Source organism: Seriola aureovittata, chromosome 18 (assembly GCF_021018895.1).
Source record: "Seriola aureovittata isolate HTS-2021-v1 ecotype China chromosome 18, ASM2101889v1, whole genome shotgun sequence".
Lineage (NCBI taxonomy): Eukaryota > Metazoa > Chordata > Actinopteri > Carangiformes > Carangidae > Seriola > Seriola aureovittata.
Genome location: NC_079381.1, coordinates 9,297,363 through 9,317,503, shown reverse-complemented (window position 1 = coordinate 9,317,503; position 20,141 = coordinate 9,297,363). Strand labels below are relative to the sequence as shown.

The 20,141-nt window shown below is 40.7% G+C and overlaps 1 protein-coding gene across 1 annotated transcript; it reads right to left on the bottom strand.

Moving 5' to 3' along the window:
• On the bottom strand, positions 1–15,973 carry LOC130186393 (ras-GEF domain-containing family member 1B-B-like). Its single transcript, XM_056403503.1, has 14 exons — positions 15,732–15,973; positions 8,143–8,700; positions 7,878–8,000; positions 7,301–7,438; positions 6,108–6,323; positions 5,510–5,584; positions 3,719–3,811; positions 3,375–3,477; positions 2,846–2,925; positions 2,546–2,641; positions 2,360–2,455; positions 1,923–2,046; positions 1,747–1,819; positions 1–1,636 (listed from the first exon to the last, which is right to left on the bottom strand). Exons 2-14 carry the CDS (start codon positions 8,692–8,694, stop codon positions 1,603–1,605), a joined length of 1,803 nt encoding a protein of 600 aa, XP_056259478.1. The 5' UTR covers positions 8,695–8,700; positions 15,732–15,973; the 3' UTR covers positions 1–1,602.
• Between the last annotated feature and the right edge of the window lie 4,168 nt (positions 15,974–20,141).

Below are 20,141 nucleotides of genomic sequence, written 5' to 3'. Positions count from 1 at the left end.
TTCAGTTATTCTGTTTATTTGAAAGAAAAAATATAATTCTCTTTACACAAAGGCCTTCAGTACAGGTACCCTGACCGGTGACACAAACAATACACAAAAAAAGATAAAAAATAAAAAAAAAGCATATGTTGGAAACACTTTATAAAACTTATGAAACCTTTAATGAGCTTTTTTTTAAAACATAAAAATGTACTGTAGCATCACTTTCACCCATAGGCAGATTTTAAAGGACCACATCATGCTCACACATCATCACAGACGAGATGAAGAGGAGGATGAGCTTCCCCTTTGTATTAAAGCAGCACATATACACATCAGTTTGTGCCTTATTCAGACCCAAAATACTTCTTTGTCATACATGATCTGGTGCATTAACAAAATAGCTTACAAACACAGAGCCAGCCAACCAGCAACAAGCTCATGGTGAAACTTCAGAGAAAATACATGAAGGAAAAAAAACATCTTAACCATCTGATGCAAAATACAACTTAATACTGAACAGAAAGACGCCTTAAAATAGGAGTCACCAAATCCTATAATACAATACACAAGACACCACTGAAGTGCATTTGATTTAACTTGCATGATTAGCATGATGTTGCCGTCACTCGCACAACTTTGCATCACAAATACGCAGTCAAAGTGCACACCTCACAATATGTTTAGAACCAAATAGCATGTGATTGATGAAAATAGTGTCTGGAAATACAGTATGTGGCGGGTGCACTGACTTCCACCATATGTTTCAATTAGATCTCAGGCTTGAATTACTGTGAAACAGCCAGAAACTGGTGATGTGTGCAAAGTGGGAGTAACTGAACAAGATGTGGTGCAGGTGGTGCTGCTCAATGTGTTGGCATTAAATCAAGCAGTCAACAAGACAACAAGCAGCAACAACACTCCTAGAAGCAGTTGTTAGCCCATTATTTATAATACAGATCGATGTTCCAGAGTGGATTTCTCCTCTCGCAGTAGTTGTTGACCGAGCTCAGCCAGCCACCGCCACAGACAAGCAATGCTAATGCTGCAATGTAGCCAATGAGGTTCAAAAGGAAAGTCCATCGCTTCATGCCGCTGCAGTATGAGGCTGTTGTTGCCGTGGTGGAGGTGCACTGAAGATATAAACATATTCCATACACCTCTGACGGCCTCTGGAGTGATCTCATATCCTTATAAGTGCCTTAGACAGAGTTGATGATGAAGAAGAAGCACAGTTGGTAATCCAAATCATTAACGGAGCTCTTCTTGGGAATCATTAGATTCAAAAATGATTCCAGGCCATGAAGACTCACAAGATGGGGTTATAATAGTAACCGGAGCAATGGGGTCCTTTGGACACTGAATTTCATCACGGACTGTTACAGTATTTGATTTATGAATCATTTATGCTCCTTATGATCTCAAAGCCCAGACAACAGTCCTCTGTTTATCTGTAAGAATGTGGAGCCAGCTGCATCTTGTGGATCAATGTTTGTCCGAGACCTAAAATTTGGCCATGGGAATGTAAAAAGGTGTCAATAAGATAATGTAGAGGAATCTGTAGCTTTATAAAAATCCTTGTTCTTTTACAGTCTGTAGAGCAGAGGAGGAGGAATCTTTGTCTTAGGACCGATTCTCACGATGCAGAAGGGAAGATCTGGAAAAGAGAACATAAATAGCCGGTGTTACTATACTGATGAATTTATTTTATGTTATGGTTAAGCTGGTTTGATTTTTCTGACTGCATGCGCACGTGTCTACACCCACCTGAGAGACCTACGACTGTCTTTCTCCATGTTGTTCTCTGGTCCTTCGCTCTCATATGAGGCCAGATGGAGCTCTGCAGCGATAAAGCAAGACAAAGCCTCGTGAGTTTGATTGCCTTTCACTTGTGTGGTGGTTGATATATGAGGAGATACATGCAGAGAAGACTGTATACTGACCGTCTTCGCTGAAGACCGGCGTAGTGACAAGGTACTGGAGGATCCGTCGGTCTCTGTCGAACGGACAAATCACCTGACGCCAAACCAGGAACTCGCTCACTTGCTTTGCCAGCTCCCACAGTTTCTGTTGAGACACAGTGACAACAGACCTCATTAATATTGGGGCCAGTTTAACAGAAAATACATGGTTGGCTTGTACGGAGCCACAAAAGGACTGAGAGGGGAAATGTATTACTCTTTTTATCCACAAGAGGGCGTCACCACATCTACATGTGAATTACTGTGTTACAGGTTTATCATTTCACAATGAATGTTCAAATATTTCTGTGTCTCAATGAGTTTATAATACTGTTTTCGTCTGTTGATATTTAACACAAAAATCAATTCAATCAATCACCGTGACATTTTGAGACAAATCTCTTGAATTACTGACTGACCTCGAAGTTGATGTGTCCATTGGCCAGTCTGCTGGCACAGCCTTCATTCAGGAAGTAGATGTCCTTGATGAGGAGACTGAAGAAAGGAATCACAATCTGGAGGAAAAAAAATTGTTGTTTTACATTCACATTCTACAACTGGAACATTAGATTGTTTCTTGATAGATTACATTTTTTCTCTCTCACCTTCTCCTGGCTGCTGTGTGCAGTCTCAGACCGCTGGGTAGCGCCACGGAGCGCGGTACGATAGTTACTGAAGTTACTGGAGGGGTCCATCTGGTGCTGCATGAGATCACACAAAGGAGACATTGAGCAAACACAAACACACGGAGATGTACAAAGTTTGCACGCGCCAACAATTGGGAAAACAACATTTTAACAGAGAACTTTGCCTAGAAAAACATCAAGTTACAACAGAAAATCTTCACACCACCGGTACACAATACATGTACCAGTGCGTCATTGATGCGTGCAGGTTTTTCTCACCTCCAGGATCTCAAATTTGTCAGTGTTGACTTTACTCCAGGTTTTCTTCAGTCTGGCAACAGGACTCATGTTCATCCCAGCTGAGAGACAGACACGGTGTGAGTATAGAAAATATTTAAATAGACAAACCTATTAAAAACTGAGCAGGCTGGTCTGCTTCAAGCCTTCAGTAACTTCCTTAGAACTGATTAGCCAAAAACTCCAGCTGGCACTGTATTTGCTGATTTGATTACTGGCTATTTAACAGAGAAATGAAGGGAACCACAATTTAACTATAGTGTCACTTACTTCAACAACAAGCTGTGAAAAAGTGGTTTGTGAAACTAATACAAAGCTCCATGTGATGCTGCAGGATTTTTAATTTTTTGACTTCTTTTAATGGGTGCTGACAGGACTCTAAGCACTGTGGTGATTCTGAACTGCATTTCCCAAAAAATCGCCTGTCATTCAAACAGTGTGGAGGTGGAGTTATGTTGTCTGCTTTTGATTATTTGTTTTTTTTTCTTCTGTGTTTTCTGTGTTTACTCACTGATGATGGCCATGAGGGAGTTGAAGTTGCCAATGTTGAAACACTCCTGAGCCACATCGATGAAGAACTCAATGATCCGTGCTCTGTGTTTCTTCTTCACTGGCTGTAATAAGAGGACAGGAAGTGAATGGAAGCTGTCATGTGAGATGCTGCACAGGCAGGTTTCAGCTTCAATTCAGATTCAAATACAGGTCTCTGAGACACACTGAGCATACAAGTAGATATTAGAGACATTGTTTGCGCTGTAAGAGGATTTTAAGATATGTGGCCAACACGGACTTCTGCATATGAACAACATGACCTCTGCTGTGTGTTTCTGAACTGTTCCTTTAAGTACAACGTACCATACAGATCTCAGTGGCCACCAGGTAACTCAGCCTGTTGAACCAGTTGACATAGGCCTCCAAGTTACTGGTTTTACGTTTCCGGAAGAAACCCTAAGAAACAAAAGGAGACGACATGATCAAAACACATGTAGGTCCACATACATTTTTTTTTAAATATATTTATAGGGGCAAAAGCCTCAGTTTTAGCACGAGAACTGTGCACCTGTTGGACACAGGAGCATGAAGTGAACCGTCTACAAAACAAAATACAATATTGTGGGATTATGGGTAGACAGAGACCACTGGAAGGCCAAGATTTGATTCTAACTAGCTTTTTCTGGATCTTTCAACAAAATCTCATGGCCTTCCTGAGCAGATGGAGTTTAGTCAAACAAATACTGTGTTAACACCATCCACTGAGGAAGACCATTAGATGTGGATGAAAGCTACAAAAATGCTAGTACATGAACCTTGAATTCATTTTTTTGGCATATTCGGCAGTTTGTAATTTTCATAATTTCTTTAACAGCTTTCTGGAACAAAACCAAACGAATTAAATTCTGATTAGCTCTATAAATATCTGCAACAAATTATGTTATAAAAGAAATACGAGTTAACAGACTGTTGCTATTCTGTGATTTCCTTCGCAAATAGATCTTGACAGCCCTAACACCCACACAACCTCTGGACATGCACATTGGAGTCTGTGACGAGCCTGGTGTTATTTCCACCTCATTTACATGGGCTTTTGGGCCTTCTGGTTTTCAGTGAGACGCTCCGTGGTGATGAACCTGTTTGCCAGAGGCGCTTTTATATAAATAAACATTATAAAAGCTCTGTATAAATAAACTTGACTTGGCTGTGATGATGTAATCCCGGAGATTCATGGCTCTATTAAATGCTTACACAACACCAGCAGCCCACTCCACTCCAAACTTCCCCTTTACACTTCAGGACCCCTTATGCTGACTCAGCCGCTCTTTTATACAAAGTGGGTCTTATATAACTGGTGCAGCACCGGTGAGAGCCGAGATGCAACCGCGGCCACAAACAGCGGCTGAAAGCTTATTCACAGCAGCGCTGATTGAAAACGACCCTTGAGCTGACTCACTGGACCACTTAGGAGGGAGAGGTGCCCCTCAGATACACTTAGACGTACATAGAATGGCCCTTTCATACTGTGTTTCATGCATTTTCAAAAGCTACATTAAAGAAAAACGCTGCACAAATTCACATATTATCCGCCAGAAGGATCTTTCATGTGGTTTCTAAAGCAATTTACTTGTGAAGTGAAGCAGACCACAAATTACACAAAGCAGACCCGAAATGAAGACGCTTCATCAAAATAATAAAGAATGACTTAAAAATAGCTACAGTCTGTATCGTTCCTTTGCTGCAGATAATTGTAAACAGGTCATGTTGCTTTATCCTTCTTTACACATAAAAACGATATGATGCAAGCTGTGGCTGTTAGATCTATCTGTCTGCTTATTTTGACTGGAATTAGATTATTTAATTTGGATGACTTGGTGAAATCACCCATTTTCTGACACAGTGCAAAGACAGCTTTAATCATTTAGAAAAGCTTTTAATCACCAACATAAAACTATAGATGGAAAAAGCAAACAAACAAATGAGAGATAACTCGAATCCAAGCTCAGTTTTCTGGGAGAAAAATCGTGATTATGTTCAATGTGAAATTGCTTCACGGGGGTTGTGATTGGGATTGTGCAAAACAGAAATATTGTGAGCAGCGGTGTCCAAGAACAAGCTGAGAGAGCTAATACATGCATTCAGACTCAATTGTACCTTATGGTTCTCCAGAGGATCCTTCATGGCGAATGTCTGGATGAACTCCTCAGGACCGATAAAACTCAGTCTGTCCTGAAGGCAGAGAACAGGCAGAGAAAACAATCAGGGAAATAATAACGGTAATATATAAGACAAAGAGGAGGACAAAGAAGACAAAAGAGGATGGCGATCAAGAAAAAAGGGAGACTAAAAGGAATTTATCCTTATTTATGTATAATATAACAATGTTAACAAACTTTCTATATGCACACGACTGCTGCAAAGCAGAAACACAAAGTGATTTATGGAGAAAACAATAAAACTAAAAAAACTAAACTTTAATATCACAAAAACAACCTGTTTAACTTAGCTGTTTAACATGTATATGAAAATAAATCTTTATATTAAGGCTGTAAAAAGGTGTTCTTTAATGTTGTCTGTAAACCACACAAACAATAAAGTTAGCTCAGTAAAAAAAAAAAGCCTAAGTACCAACCACAAGTAAAGACTTATAAAACCCTTACAAAATTTTTAATCACAGACGCAGCTACAGATATGTCACACAATAAATGATCACACATGTAAACCATGGCTCCAATAAACACCAGGTTCTTACCAGTTCGATGTGTGTGAGCTGCTGAGCGAGTACAAAGGGGTCGTCGCACACACTCAGAACGTCACTTCTCTGACCCGAAGCCTGTTTGCTTTTCAGCGAAGCGGGCCGCTCCGCCGCCACGGCGTTGAGCGCGGCCACGGCCTCCTCGTACTGGCCGAGGGCCGACAGGCGTTTGATCAGCCGCTGGGTCATCTGCTGCATGGCTCGCCAAGAGTACTGGAAGGACCACACAAACACAACAACACAAATCATGAGATATGATGCTCAAGAGGAGGAAATTAAAACTTTTACTTGACGAAGACCAGAGGAGTCACAAATGTGTCACAACTGTGTCAGTCACATTCAGATTTCCTTCGTTAACCAACTGAAACTAGAGACTGCACAGATTTGTTAATACCAAAAGACTAAAGGTCTTCAGCCATGCTATCAGCGCTGTGAGGCTGCATTTACATACAGTGATACTTTGAGCTAAATGCTTCATGTCTGCATGCTAACATTCTCATAAAAACAATGCTGACATTCTGGTGTTCAGCAGGTATAATGTTCACCATATTCACCATCTTAGTTTAGCGTGTTAGCATGCTAAGTTTTACAGCTGAGGCTGATGGGAATGTCATTACGTTTGCAGGTGTTTGGTCATAAAATTTTACCAACATGATGTTGCTATATGAAAAGTCAGGATCGGCAAAGTTGCTACAATTCATTATTAGGGGGACATGAGTGTGTGTGCCAAATCTTAAGGTACTCCATCCAATAAATGTTGAAATGATTCAGTTTGGGCCAAAGTGGTGGACCAACCAACACTGACATCCACAGAGTCACACTGCTAGCATGACTAAAAATGGGAAATGGGATTGTTGCAGTGTTGCACGAATAGCCAGTCGAGTTATAAATATAATGTGGCACTGGTGGAAGAAAGCTCAACCAGTTCTGGCTGAAATAAAAAATACATATTATGTATGGGGGGCTCTTAAGTCAGCATAGGATGTGAGGGTGCAGATTTGGGCTAAGAATCAGCTCTGCTTAGCCTGGTCTACTGTCACCACCTTTAATCAGCGCACGGACAAGAGTTCATAGGTCAAAAGAAGTTAAAGACACTTACTGTTCTACACATTAGCTTATGTTTTCTACACGCCTTTGTTTATTTGAACTGTTTTAAAATGTAAATGCAGCAGATACTGCATTACACTTACCTCATCACCTCGGGCCACGTGGTGTGTCATGTCCTTGAGGCATCGCATCATCCTCTCGTCCCTGAAGTCGTATGGAAACGTCTCTGTCCATTCGGTCAGCAGCTGCACCAGCTTAGGCGCCACCTCACGGAAACGGATCTAAAAAAAACATCACATGGCATGTTACTGTGTCACTGTGTGAGGTACACATTAAATGGTTTAATTTAATGGTTAATTTATGAGTGTACTCTGTCCTCGGACAAAATCGAAACCTCTGGACCTAATCATTGCTGTCTGTCTTTTTGAGAAAAAATACAGCTGTTATTTGTTCATTTGTTTACTGTATTGTTCCCATTAAACGTGTTCCTTTCACTTTTATTTCCCCTGTGTCAGTTTCAGTCCCGTCACTCTCTCCGGAATTTCTTTGCTTATGAAGTAGTCGATAAGTATTTACTACAAGAAAAAATTACAGAGGTGTGTGTGTGTGTGTGTGTGTGTTTCAGTGGGAGAAAGAGTGTGACAGTGTTATAGTGGGTGTTAGCTTGTGTGGGAGAGACTGGGAAATAATTATAACTGCGTGTGTGAGTAATCCTCCCACCTTATCCAGCAGGGCGTCTCCTGACCGCTGCTGCTCCACACACAGGTGACAAACCCTCGTCATGAGCTCGTATGGGTGGAGGAAGAGGCGTGAACTCAGCAGGAAGGTGAACACATATGACCTCTGATGGCGAGGAGACAAAACAGCTCTCAGAAAAACAACAAGGACAACAAAGGTTGACATGGACAAGACTGAACGAGTCCATTTAAAACCACTGGAAAAGGTCATGTACTTACTAAAGCATGAAGAGACTACTAGTACTTACATCAGGGTAATAGTCCACTGTGGGAACCAGGTGCTGGATCAAAGCCTCAAGAGATGCTGAAACCAAACTGTTGTCATGGTAACACATTTCCCCATAGCTAGCTGTGATGCCATGTCCATAAAGTCGAGCTTTCGTTGCAGCAGTGTTGTTGCGACAGGAGTGCTCGCTGCCGCTGCTGCTGGTGGTGGTGGTGGCGGTGGAGGTGGCGGTGGAGGTGGTGTGGCGGTACGCACGACCTGGACAGGAAGTGCTGTGCTGTCGAGGGCTGCAGGGCTGCGGTGAGTACGGGTTCTCCGAAACCACGCAGCTGCCGGTGTAATGATGCTCCTTCGCCGTTACAGAGGAGACAGAGGAGCTGCGGTAGGAACTGTGAGGCTGTGGTATGTCGTAGGGGTTTTCTGCGACAGAGTAGGCACCGTTGTAGACGTTTTCCTTCGCAGGTTTTGGGGCGGTGCCGCTGCGGTAAGGGCTGTGAGGCTGAGGATGGTTGTTGTTGTTGCTGTATGGAGCGCAAGAGCCGAACTTTCCGGTATACGGAGTAGTGGGAGGCATGATGACCTGCAGAGAAGACACGAGGAGGGCAAGGTTAGGAGTGGGCAGTATCGCTAAAATCACAGCATGTGTAGTTTTATACCACGATATTGATATACTGTATATCGCTATAATGGTATCAATATCAGTTAACTGAGAAAACATCCAGACAAGAATGTCTGTTTATGGCTAATTCAGCAAATTAAATACCTGACATGTCAATGTTCTTCATTACATTGATGCACAAGTCATATAAAAACAAAACAATGCCATGCAGCGGTAATGCTGACTGATTTGCAACATTGCCTTTAATGGCCCTAATGCAGTTGTTCCCAACTTTGTAGACTAGTGTGCTCAATTCTCAAGAAGAAGAAGAAGAAGAAGAAGAAGAAGGGATAATAACAGGTATATAGAGTCTCAGAGAAGATATCATCAGATAGCTCCCAAACGAGGTGCGACTATAGTTTATATTCCTTTTTGATAAATCACTTAATTATGTTCATACTGCGATTAATTAATAAATTAATCATTTCTCAAAAGAAAATATAAAAAATGCCTTCCACAATTCCCAGAACCCGTGCTGACATCTTTTTTGTCCAATCAAAAATCCAAGATCCAAATAATAATAAATGATTGTGTTGATTCATGTTTTGTTGATCAGATGACGCTGCATTTCACTAACAGCTCGAGCAGCCGCTTTAATCATGATACCACAAAAGTGGAAAAGTACAACAGTTGGCATGGTTTATGCTTAGAAGTGATACTTCCTGTCAACTTCAATATTCACTGTGGATTCACTATCTGTTGGTCAACATTAGAAGTCACTCTTCTCTACTAAATCTGCTGTGAGTAAAAAAATCGTGACTAGAGATATCTCCTGTTACTTGTGTTATATGCTGTTTTACAACAGCATGGCTGTTGTAACCCCCTTCCCTCTATCTCCGTCACCCAAACCAGAGACTTAGACGTGTCTGTGAAAGTAATTACACTTAATCACATAATTTTACCCCTCCTCTGTTTACTGTTTCGGCTTTGAACTGTTGAAAGATACACCTCATGAAATTCACTTTCTCTAAAAAGTTGTTGGTTACAGTTTTTACAATTAGGTTTTTTTTTTTCCACCGTCTCCTGCTTTATTGCATCTTTTGTCAGATTCTTGAAGCTAGCTTGTTGGAAACAGTGCTGCATGAGGGGGGGAAGAAAAAACAGGCCGACAGATGGATGATCTCAAGGCAGCAATGAATTTTTGTCTTAATGGTTCAGATAATTGGATCTGAGGTTGGTAAGCTGATCCCAGATCACCACCAAGGCGTGCTTTAACTCTGGAGCCATCTTTATCCTGCTACTGTTGTCTGTCTAGGAACCACATGCCAGCGTAAATCTAGCCGCATACTCACCCACGCACACACACACACACACACATACTCACACACATACCCCACACAGAGACGTATACACTGCACGTACACTGTGCCAGAAAACAAAACCCTGCAGGAATCCTGCAGACTTTTGTTTGTCCATCACAGCACCGACAGAGGAGTGTCTGCCTGAGCCAACATCTTACATACACACACGCACACACACCCACTCTTGTCCACCATGGCGCCTAGCCCCATGCCGGTATAATCCAAACACACACACATGTCACACGTAAACAAATGATGGTTTGAGCACCACACACACACACACACACACACACACACACACACACACACACACACACACACACACACATACATACAGTCTTGTATACCACAGTGCCTGGCGTCATGCCAGTGTAAGCCAGTCCAGTGCCAGCCCGTCTTCTGAACTCTGTGATCTCAGCCTGCTGTTCTTCTTCTAACTTGGTTAAAAGATTACAGTGGCTTTACCTTCCTAGAGTTACTATACGATCTGTAATCTGGAAAAGCGAAGCTCTGGTGCTCAAGCTGGGATAAGTATTTACTGAGAAATATTTACTCTAGTGTGGAAGCCTTTTTTCTTTATCCGAGCTTCTGTTTGCATTGAAAGGTGACCTTATACAAGAGGAAAACACGTCTAGAAATCTAAAACCAGTCTTGGTTTTTCCAGACTGACTTCCTGAAAAGAGTTGACCCTTTGGATAGTTGTGGCTTCCAAGCTGCAGCACTGAAATTTTACTCTTTCTAAATCATAGGTTGGACTCTCTGTGGACGGCTTAATAACTACGTTGGGGGTATAATTTCATATTGACAGCATTGTTTTCATTCTCTTGTTTGTAAACTTTGAAGACTGCAGACTTATGAAAAGGTTTGATGTGGTGGTAAAAATACAGGAAAAAGGCAAAAATGTATAGTTTTGTCAGAACAATGTACCAACAAAACCACAAGGATGAAGTTTCATGCGTGCAGGGATTTCTCTTGTATTGAAACATTGCACACTTTCATGGCACATTTTCCCTTTAACCGGCATAATCTTTGTAATGTGACAACACAGACAATATCTCCTGTTCTGACAAATGGCACAGATTGCAGTGTGTCTAAAATGACATAATCCGGTTTATCAAAAGGTTAAAACTAATTGAACTTTTGATGGAGCTGCAGGCAAATAACGTGGGATTGAAGTCGCACTGTATATGAATGCCGCCTTTGTCTGATTATTTAGTGTCCGATGAAGATTTGAAAGCTTTTTTAGAAGCTTCATTTTTTAAATGTGACAAGAATAAATTAATTGGGGGCAGTGGTGGCGTTCATCCATTTGTTTTGCAGCTGGACTACTTTCCCTCTTGGATCCCTGCAGGTTTGCAGAAGCACAAATGGCAAAACTAACTTCATTCCAGTTGGTTCCAGAGCTGGGAACAGCCTAAATCTTTTCAACCTTAAGCAGACAATTTTTTTTTCTAAATCACATAATGTGGTTTTTAAAGGTACACCAAGCTATTCTGAGGCCAGTTATAACAGGAGGGGGAGAGCGAGGGGGAGGTCTTCAACAATAGAGGTATTATCTATCCTGTCATGGCATTAACAACCACACAAAGACCCCCAGGAAGAGATCAGAGCAGATCACAGCAGATCAGACACACACAGCAGCTTTCACACACTCTGTTCTCCACTGTCAGGCCGTATGACGCCCTGCCTCTGCATGAACCACGGCTGGGATCATTTTCACAACAGTCAAACCAGTAAAGCCGACTTTCTCATTCTCCTGTAAGGTGTGAACCCTTATATTACCTCGACAGACACCATGCACTGTGAGGTCATGCGTCACAAATCTGCCCTTTTATTTAGAAGTGCAATGAACACACAGGAATCCTTCTCATGACACTGATAAAGGAGCATATCGAAACTCACATATTGACATAAGCAGATTTTACTGCAGTTGGCTCAAGGACAGCAGCCAGCTCTATTTTAGTGCAACATAGAGTTTAGGGTATCACATATGTACATATACATATACAGATATGCGATGGCGTGCAGTGTGCAGCTAACTTAGTCATTGTAAATTGTCCTTAAAAGATGAAAAAATAAATAAAAGCCAGTTGATCCCAGCAAGCATCTACACACTTGCTGACCTAATAATAGTTAGTGCTGAAACCCCCTGATGGTTAACTACAACAGCAGTTGAAAGGAAGAAGAGAAGATTAGTTTGCAAATACTCCTGTTTTTTGTGACGTCTAATCAAATTTGTGAACTTTAAGCATGGCCAGTGGCTAGGACATAATTCAGTGTTATTCCCCTTAAACGGTCATGTTGCTGCAAATTTAATAGTAGCATAGTAGCTGTAAAGCACTATGAAGTTGTTTGACTAATTTCTCACGATTTGGGATCCTCTGTCAGTAGTGCCTACTTTATTTCAACACAGAGGACAATTAAGGATGCCACGCCCCTTGAAATGTACTAACTCGTGTAAAGTTCAGCAAGTAGATGAACACAATGTGGACACATGGCGTGAGGGAAAAGCTGCCTGGCTGAACGAACAGCCTGCACCTGATAACATGACCGGTAAAACAATTTCAGAATAGTAAAAGGCCAATGTAATGCAGCGCTATCTCTGTACCTTTGACACTAATAAGCTATAGCAGCGTGCTAATCTGAGGGAAACCCTTCACAGTCAGCCTTATTACTGACAAAATATGAGGTTAAAGTCCATGCTGTGCTCATATCGCTTACTTGTGGTTTTGTCAAAGCTGCAAACTAAACAGTTTTACATGTGCAGACATTAACCCTTTAAACAGCACTGCCACACAGCTTGCTTATTTTTACATCCTGGCTGGTCTGTGACGGAAACTAAAATTTTTGAGTTCAGTTTCCTCTGAAGGGAGGGCTCACTCACTGCTGTTTAAAACGAATTCACTCTCAAATGCTGATTTGTTACTTCCTGCGGGATGAGAGGTGACTATACTTAACTTCAGAATACCAGATGCTAAAGAAAATGAATCCCAGTTACCGTTGTTGGGACAGTCTGCTCTTAATTTTGTGATAAAATACCTCAAAAGTGCTAAAAAGGAAAAAGCTTTTTATCAGACAGAATTAATTGTCGTTCTGTTTTGGTAAATTTCAATTTGTTGGGAGTTTGGTTGAATTCCACCACATTATCTTCCACCTGGCACCACCCTGCAGTCATTCCTCTGTTGAAATAACAATCGGCAGTGATGCATTTAATGCAACACATTCTTGAGAGTGGTTTTATTATTGCAGAATTGGTCAGGTTTTCATAAGGGACTGTACAAAAATTATTGTGCTGGGGGAGAGAGGCTGAATCTTATATTGAATTTTTTGAGAAAAAAAAAAAGTAAAGTTTCATTTTCACCAAATACATCTTTATTACCTGTGGTGCACAGAAACCTTTTTGATGGAGCTTTTTGATTCTTATATACAAAAAAATCTCCCATGGGAAAGTTCTAAACTAACAAAACACAAATCCATAATGAGGAAAAGTCAAAAGCTCTTCCTGCTCTTCTAAAAATATATCACACTGCCCTCCCCTCAGCAAAAAGTAATAGTGCATAACCCTCTCCCTTCTCTGATCCCTCCTCTACCCTAATAATTTTTGTACAGTCCCTTAATGTGACAGAATTTGACCTAGATGTCTTAAAATGGTCTATGCAAGAAAACCCCTTAATACAGCACGTTTGTCTGCCAAGTCAAGGACATGAGAACGATCTATAAGATTACAGAGGTCAAGATCAAGACCCCAAGTGTTGGTATGCAGCTAGGTTTAACCCAGGTTGTTTATATGTTTTTCTTTTCTTTGGTCTTTTTAAATGAGTGTAGTGTAATTACTTTTTTAATTTTAGAATGAGTTTGAGGCTTATTCTTACATTTAAGTTTTGGGGTCTCCCACAAGCAGAAATAAGCAAACAAATCAGACTTCAATTGTCTCACTGAACGGACTAGTCTTCCTCTGTTGGGTTCATACTAGAAACAAATATATGGATAAACTGCTGAAAATAAATGAGCATGAGTCCAGATGTTATTTTGTTCTACTTGGCTGTCCAAGCATGCAAATCTGTTTCCACCATGTTACACCCATAATCCATGGTGTTTTGAGGCTGTGTGTTTGCTGTGCTTTGCTTACAAACTGCATCACAGTTTTCGTCCTCTTGGCATCATGACCACCAGATTTCAAGCGTCATCATTAATTGACCAAATGGCCCAAATGAAAGTAAGAGGAAACATCACAGAGCTCAAACAAAGTGCTCCACTCGTGCTCAGGGAAGCGTACGGGTCAGATTAGGCCTGCAGCCGCTGTCAAAACACCAGACACTGGGACCCGCTGACCAGCGTAAAAACCTGCACCTGCATCTAAATCTGATAAACAGGCAAACAGAGCCGGATGCAGACTGACACCATAGTCAGATTGACTGCAGAGATTATGTGGAACACAATTCACCCACTGCTGGACCTGTTTTCTCCACACACAGACACACACACACACACACACACACAACAAACTCCATTCAAGGATGCATTTCCCTGTGCGGAGGCTTGAGACAAACAGGGTTATAAGTGCATAGAGGCACACAAGCACACACACACATACACACACCTGTCCCCTGTATGATCTGGTAGGCTAGTACAGTATTAACCTAGAGTCAGAAAGGATAAAGACACATTATCTCCCCTGCTGCTATAAACCTAAGCTTGTGTAAAGGGTTTTATCCCTGTCACACACATTTTTTTTAATTTTTTTTTTTTTTTGTCTATAAGGCTACAGATCTCATAAACCTCTGCCTCACAGCACAACAGAAACATTTCATATTAAGATTAAAGGTGGAATAAGTAGCTTTAACAACCACATTTGACTGCTTTTAGACAAAATGTTGCTTGTGCCTCTCGGACTGCATTTGTGTTAATTATTAAATTGGTTTAACCATTTAATTTGACTTTAATTTAAGCAGCCTCTCTAGTGGAGCAAATTGAGGCATTCATTTCAGCAGTTTAAGGGACTGTTGGTCTATTTTAAAAGGTGTTTGGACAGACAAAGAGATGATTCAAGCTCTTTAAAGTCTGTTTGGGCAGAAATACACACACTTTCTGTCATGCTTTTTTCTTCCCTGTACAGACACACAAGCACGCACACACAATCTGTTATACTCTCTCTCTCTCTCTCTCTCTCTCTCACACACACACATACACACACACACACACACACACACACACGCCATGCCTGGTCTACATTATGGGCTTCTAACTGAGTCATAACACAGTAAAAGTAAAAGCTGACTGTGAAAACGCCATGCTGTGCAACCACAGTACCATCACAGGTGCTGGTGAGTAATTGTTTGTTTGTGCCTGACAGCCAGCCTAATTATAACTCACGAGGATGGTAAACAATAACAACAACAAATACTGCTATGAGGAAGATAAAACACTTTCTGAAAGATAATTCTTGCATTGGTTTGTCAAATATCAGAGACTGAACAGAGGCTCTTGAGTTGTAAAGTGAATTACTATGACCCTATTAAACATCACGAGTTACATAACAGATTTTAACCCATTAAAAAAATAGTTTTTGACCATGACCAAACTTAATTTGACCAAGAATTAAGTTTATCTTTTCTATGTATGACCACATCATCTACAACATGAATAGCTTACCTCTTATGTGATGCCGCTCAGTGTCCGAATTCAATCTTTCACTGACAGAAACAGTTGAAAAGAGAAAAAAAAAAAAAGACTATCCAAACTATTTGTAATTTCCGCTGTTTGAATCAGTTCCCACGACAGGATAAAGATGCACGGTGTGTAACACACCGATAAGTCTTTCAGCAGTGAGTCCGTGCAGTGCTCAGCTCCATTGTGTTTGTCGCCCGTCCTGATATTTGAGTCAATTTGAACCAGCAGCGCTGTAATGAGCCACAAAGCGAGGCGTATTCAAATGACTTCCATAGAGCCGGGAAAATCCACCAATCGCTGCACGGGGGCGGGAGCCTCAAGGGATAGTTTGGGCCAATAACAGGGGAGGAGTCGCAAAATCGAAATCACCGGTGACTCTGATTGGCTGGCTCGCCGTCCGTCGAGTTCTTTCTTTTCAACCGCAGCCAGAAGCAGCGAATGTTTTTGTTGGAGAGCCGAGATGTGGAAGGTGTAAGGTTTCCTCCCGGAATGTGATTGTGTGTGTGCCTTCAAGTAGTTCCCAGTCACTTAAAAATCAAGAGTCTGTAAAAGTATAAGCTTCTAAGCTGTTGCAATGAGTGATTATAAAGTGTTTTATGCTGTAAATAAGTTAGAATTGCTGATGGGATTCAAGATATCCATTGCAATACACAGATTAACTTTCCATCTGAGGAAGAATTTAGCTTCTTATAGCTATTAGCTGCTCTATAGTTAGAATGGTTGTGACCTAAGGAGTGATGAAAATAGTGCTGAAGCATAACATAGCAGTATTTAGCATTGTTACTCACTGCATTTCAGTTTTTTTATTTTACCTGCCATTAATTTCAACACTACGGAAACCGGGTGAATGGCACCTTGAAATTTGTTCTGACATAGGTAATTCTTGAACATTTCTTGGCTTAAAGCTGCATTCATTCATTCATTCATTTAGTTATTTGTTCTCTTGGTGCAGTGGTACAAACTGACAACACATCTGACATGAAATCAATTTTATGGCGAATAACATGTTCGGAAAAAAGTGTAAAAATATCAAGCACACAGAGAGACAAATTTACACTCAGTTCAAATCATATTTCTGTTCACCTTACAGATCACAATATTTCTTTTTCAGTTCATTTGGTTTCCACCAACTCCTTCAGAAAAATATGTAACGTCTTTCTTTTTCTTATCCTTATTCTTCTGAGCTCTTTTACTGAAAACACCTGAGTGTGTTGCTATAAAAGCTCAGGTTGGGGGCCGGAAAATCAAAACAGTGCGCTGAAAGTCAATAAAAGGCTTCATATAGAGCTTATGATCGTTAATATATCATATATTTACTGGTGCTGCTACAATCTTTCATCACATTTGGGTTTTTGCTGTGTGGTAAAGAAGCTGGGGTTAATTGGTTATTGTTGGTGGGTTCATGATCTGGTAGTAAGCTCCAACATCAAAGATTTCAGTTAGTTCAGGTAAATACACCTGGTCGTATCAGTTAATGCAAAAACTAGACCTGAAACTGTACCTGACTTTGAGTAAATCTATAAACACAGATTCTCAGCGGTAGTGTGTACACTATTACAGAGCAGGCGGGAAAGGCAAAGTGGTTATTTGCAGGATTTCTTCTTTATTTGCTGGAACTTAATTGCATGTTGTTGCACTAACCTTTTTTTCAGGGATTAGTCTCGATGACAGTGATTTTGTTGATATCTAACAGGGTTTTGAAAGGATTTCACAGGTCCACAAGGTTTTTTAATAAACAGTTATTCAATCCATAACACAAAGTTATCCTTAAATTAAGGTGAAAATATGAAAATGATCAAAATAAGGTTTTGTAGTGACAATAGGAACGGGACTCCTGTTCTACTTGTATGAAGTGTGTTGGTCCAGTCTTTTTTTAGGCGCTGGCAGGGTTAAAAAAGACTCACTATAGACCAAAATTCTTTTTTCTACCTTGTCAAAGAGTAAAAACACACCTTCTCCTTTCTAAATCTCCTTTTCTAAATGTTTAGAGTATACTCTAAATATATATACTATGCTCACTCCAACAGTCTAATTTCTCCTGAAATATGGCAATTAAAGTAAGGTGGGTGCGCACCATACCCACCCCCTCAACTACCACTGCACCGCTGCCATCCACCTCAGCTCAGTCCAGTCCTTTTTATTGCGTAAACATCAAATTACATAAACACAGCCTTAGATTTACAGTACAGCCGGGCCCTGAGGTTGTGGGCGGCGTTCATTTTTTGATCACTGACGCCTCTTACATTCTGACACATCACCGTTTAGGCGAGAATAGCTGATCTCTGAATCTTTCAGGCTGCAGGGTTTTCTCATTTCAATAACCCAACTCCTACACCAGGCACCCAAGCACACAGTTTCCGGCTGCGATCAGCTGTGTGTGGATCACCAATGCACTGAAACAAAAGTACGCCATGCATACACACACACACACACACACACACACACACACACACACATATACACACACACACGCCTATGCCTCTTCTTCCGGTGGCACTTGACCGTGGTAACGTTCAGTTAGGGCCCTCATGGGATTTTCGATTGGCTGCTTGACGCCCACAGCTGCCAGAGTGCATCTGTGGACGACTTCCTGTCAGAGTGTCATATGAAATCAAGGATATCAATTTTTAATAAGAGTAATCTCCACTGGTGGCCAGCATACAGTAACTGTCACTCTCACTATGACCCAAAATATTTATTTCATGGATGTCATACATTTACTTTTATTTTCACGTTATGGTCAAGAAGAATAAATAAAGAGTTTCCTGAAGCACATCATACATAAACCTTTAAGTTCCTCTTCAGACATATTTTAAGCTATATAAAAGTACTCTGCTATGATTAATATTTTGTTTAACATGGTGTTCTCGCATAAAAAGTGAAAAAATTGGAAAACTGCGGCTGGAAAGACATCACTTACACTTACTTCCTCACTGCGAAATCTGGATTTGACCTCGTGGCCCACCTACCACCGCTACTTGTGCTAGGTTGACAGGTGAAACAGTAGAGCGTATCAATATGGTTAGCGGAAGTAACATTGGAGAGAAATTGGCAACTACAAGATGTATAATTATTGTAAGTGTAGTTAATTGTTTATGTTGTTTGTGAGCGTGTAACTGGCAGTGGCTGACACAGTGTTAGCGGCTGTGCGAATGCAAACTCTTGCTCTCTGTACTGACTAGGTTTCGGTGACCAATGAAAGTGCGTATCAAGATAGTTGGCAGAGGAAATATCAGAGAGGCTCCGCCACATGAACAGTCTGTTGTGCACCAAAATCAGCAACTAGCGGACATATTAGAATGGTAAGTGTAGTTAGCATTCTTTTATTTGTTTATGTTATTTGTTAGCTCGCAACTGGCAGTGGCAGACACAGTGATAATGATTGTGCTAATGCAATGCAAGGTTTCAGGTTTATTTTGCCCACCCTCCATCCCAAATTGAAGGGATTGGCTTCTTAGTTATATGACGTATGAATCGCTGGCTGTCTGAATCATTGGTTCACTGCAGTTCCAAGTTAGAAATAAACAGTCATGGTGACTGCTTATTTTGCTCATGATATTGGTTTTATATTTTGTATTATACAAAAATACATCATATGGACATGTTAACAAGGATTAAAACTTGATTTTCATTTATCGTTGTGAGTGACAGCAAGTTTTCTCAGGTTTATAAAGGTTCCCTAACACTCTTATGTCTTTTAGTATGACTTTATTTGCTTAACTGTCTTACAACAGGAAAGAATGTAACAATGAAGAAACAGGATGGGAACATCCTGCAGGATTCAAATTTACAAACTGGTTAAATGAAAGGTGGTTTAATACTTAGTGAAGAGAAGAATAACTAATCTGTGTCCCTGTGTAAATGGACAGAACTGATGTGCAGGCATTTAACAGAAAGGTCACTGTGTCTAAGTTGTTTTGTATCTGTGGGAAATACATCAGAGAAACACTCATCTTCTTGCCTACACATCTCACTCATATAGAGACAGAGACAGAACGGATGTTCCTCATTTTCATATTATTTACGAAAACTACTCATGCAATGATGCTGAAAGTATACTCAGGAGGAACAATGAAAGTAGGAGTGAAATGAATGAAATGAGAGAAAGTTGACCTTGATTCTTAGTCATCATCCCAACATGTTCTGACAAGAAAAGGTTACTTGGTGAATTCTGATGCAGCGCATGTGTAAATTCACTTTATAAATTATTTATTTATTTATCTTTTTTATTTTATCAGGTGGCCTGCACTTCATATACAGGTTGAAGTGGGTAATTTTTCTAGGGCATGGATGTTAAAGTAAACATTTACGGACTCTAAATTCAGATAGTAGTAAATTCAGTCTGACACTCAACAGTCATCACGGGAGCATTGAGCAATGAAAGATTAAAAG

Coding starts and splice junctions, on each gene's coding strand:
- LOC130186393 (XM_056403503.1), bottom strand. CDS start 8,694: ATGCCTCCCACTACTCCGTATACCGGAAAGTTCGGCTCTTGCGCTCCA. Junction 2,047..2,359: donor ATGGACACATCAACTTCGAG/GTCAGTCAGTAA, acceptor GTGTCTCAACAG/AAACTGTGGGAGCTGGCAAA. Junction 1,820..1,922: donor GCCGGTCTTCAGCGAAGACG/GTCAGTATACAG, acceptor TTATCGCTGCAG/AGCTCCATCTGGCCTCATAT.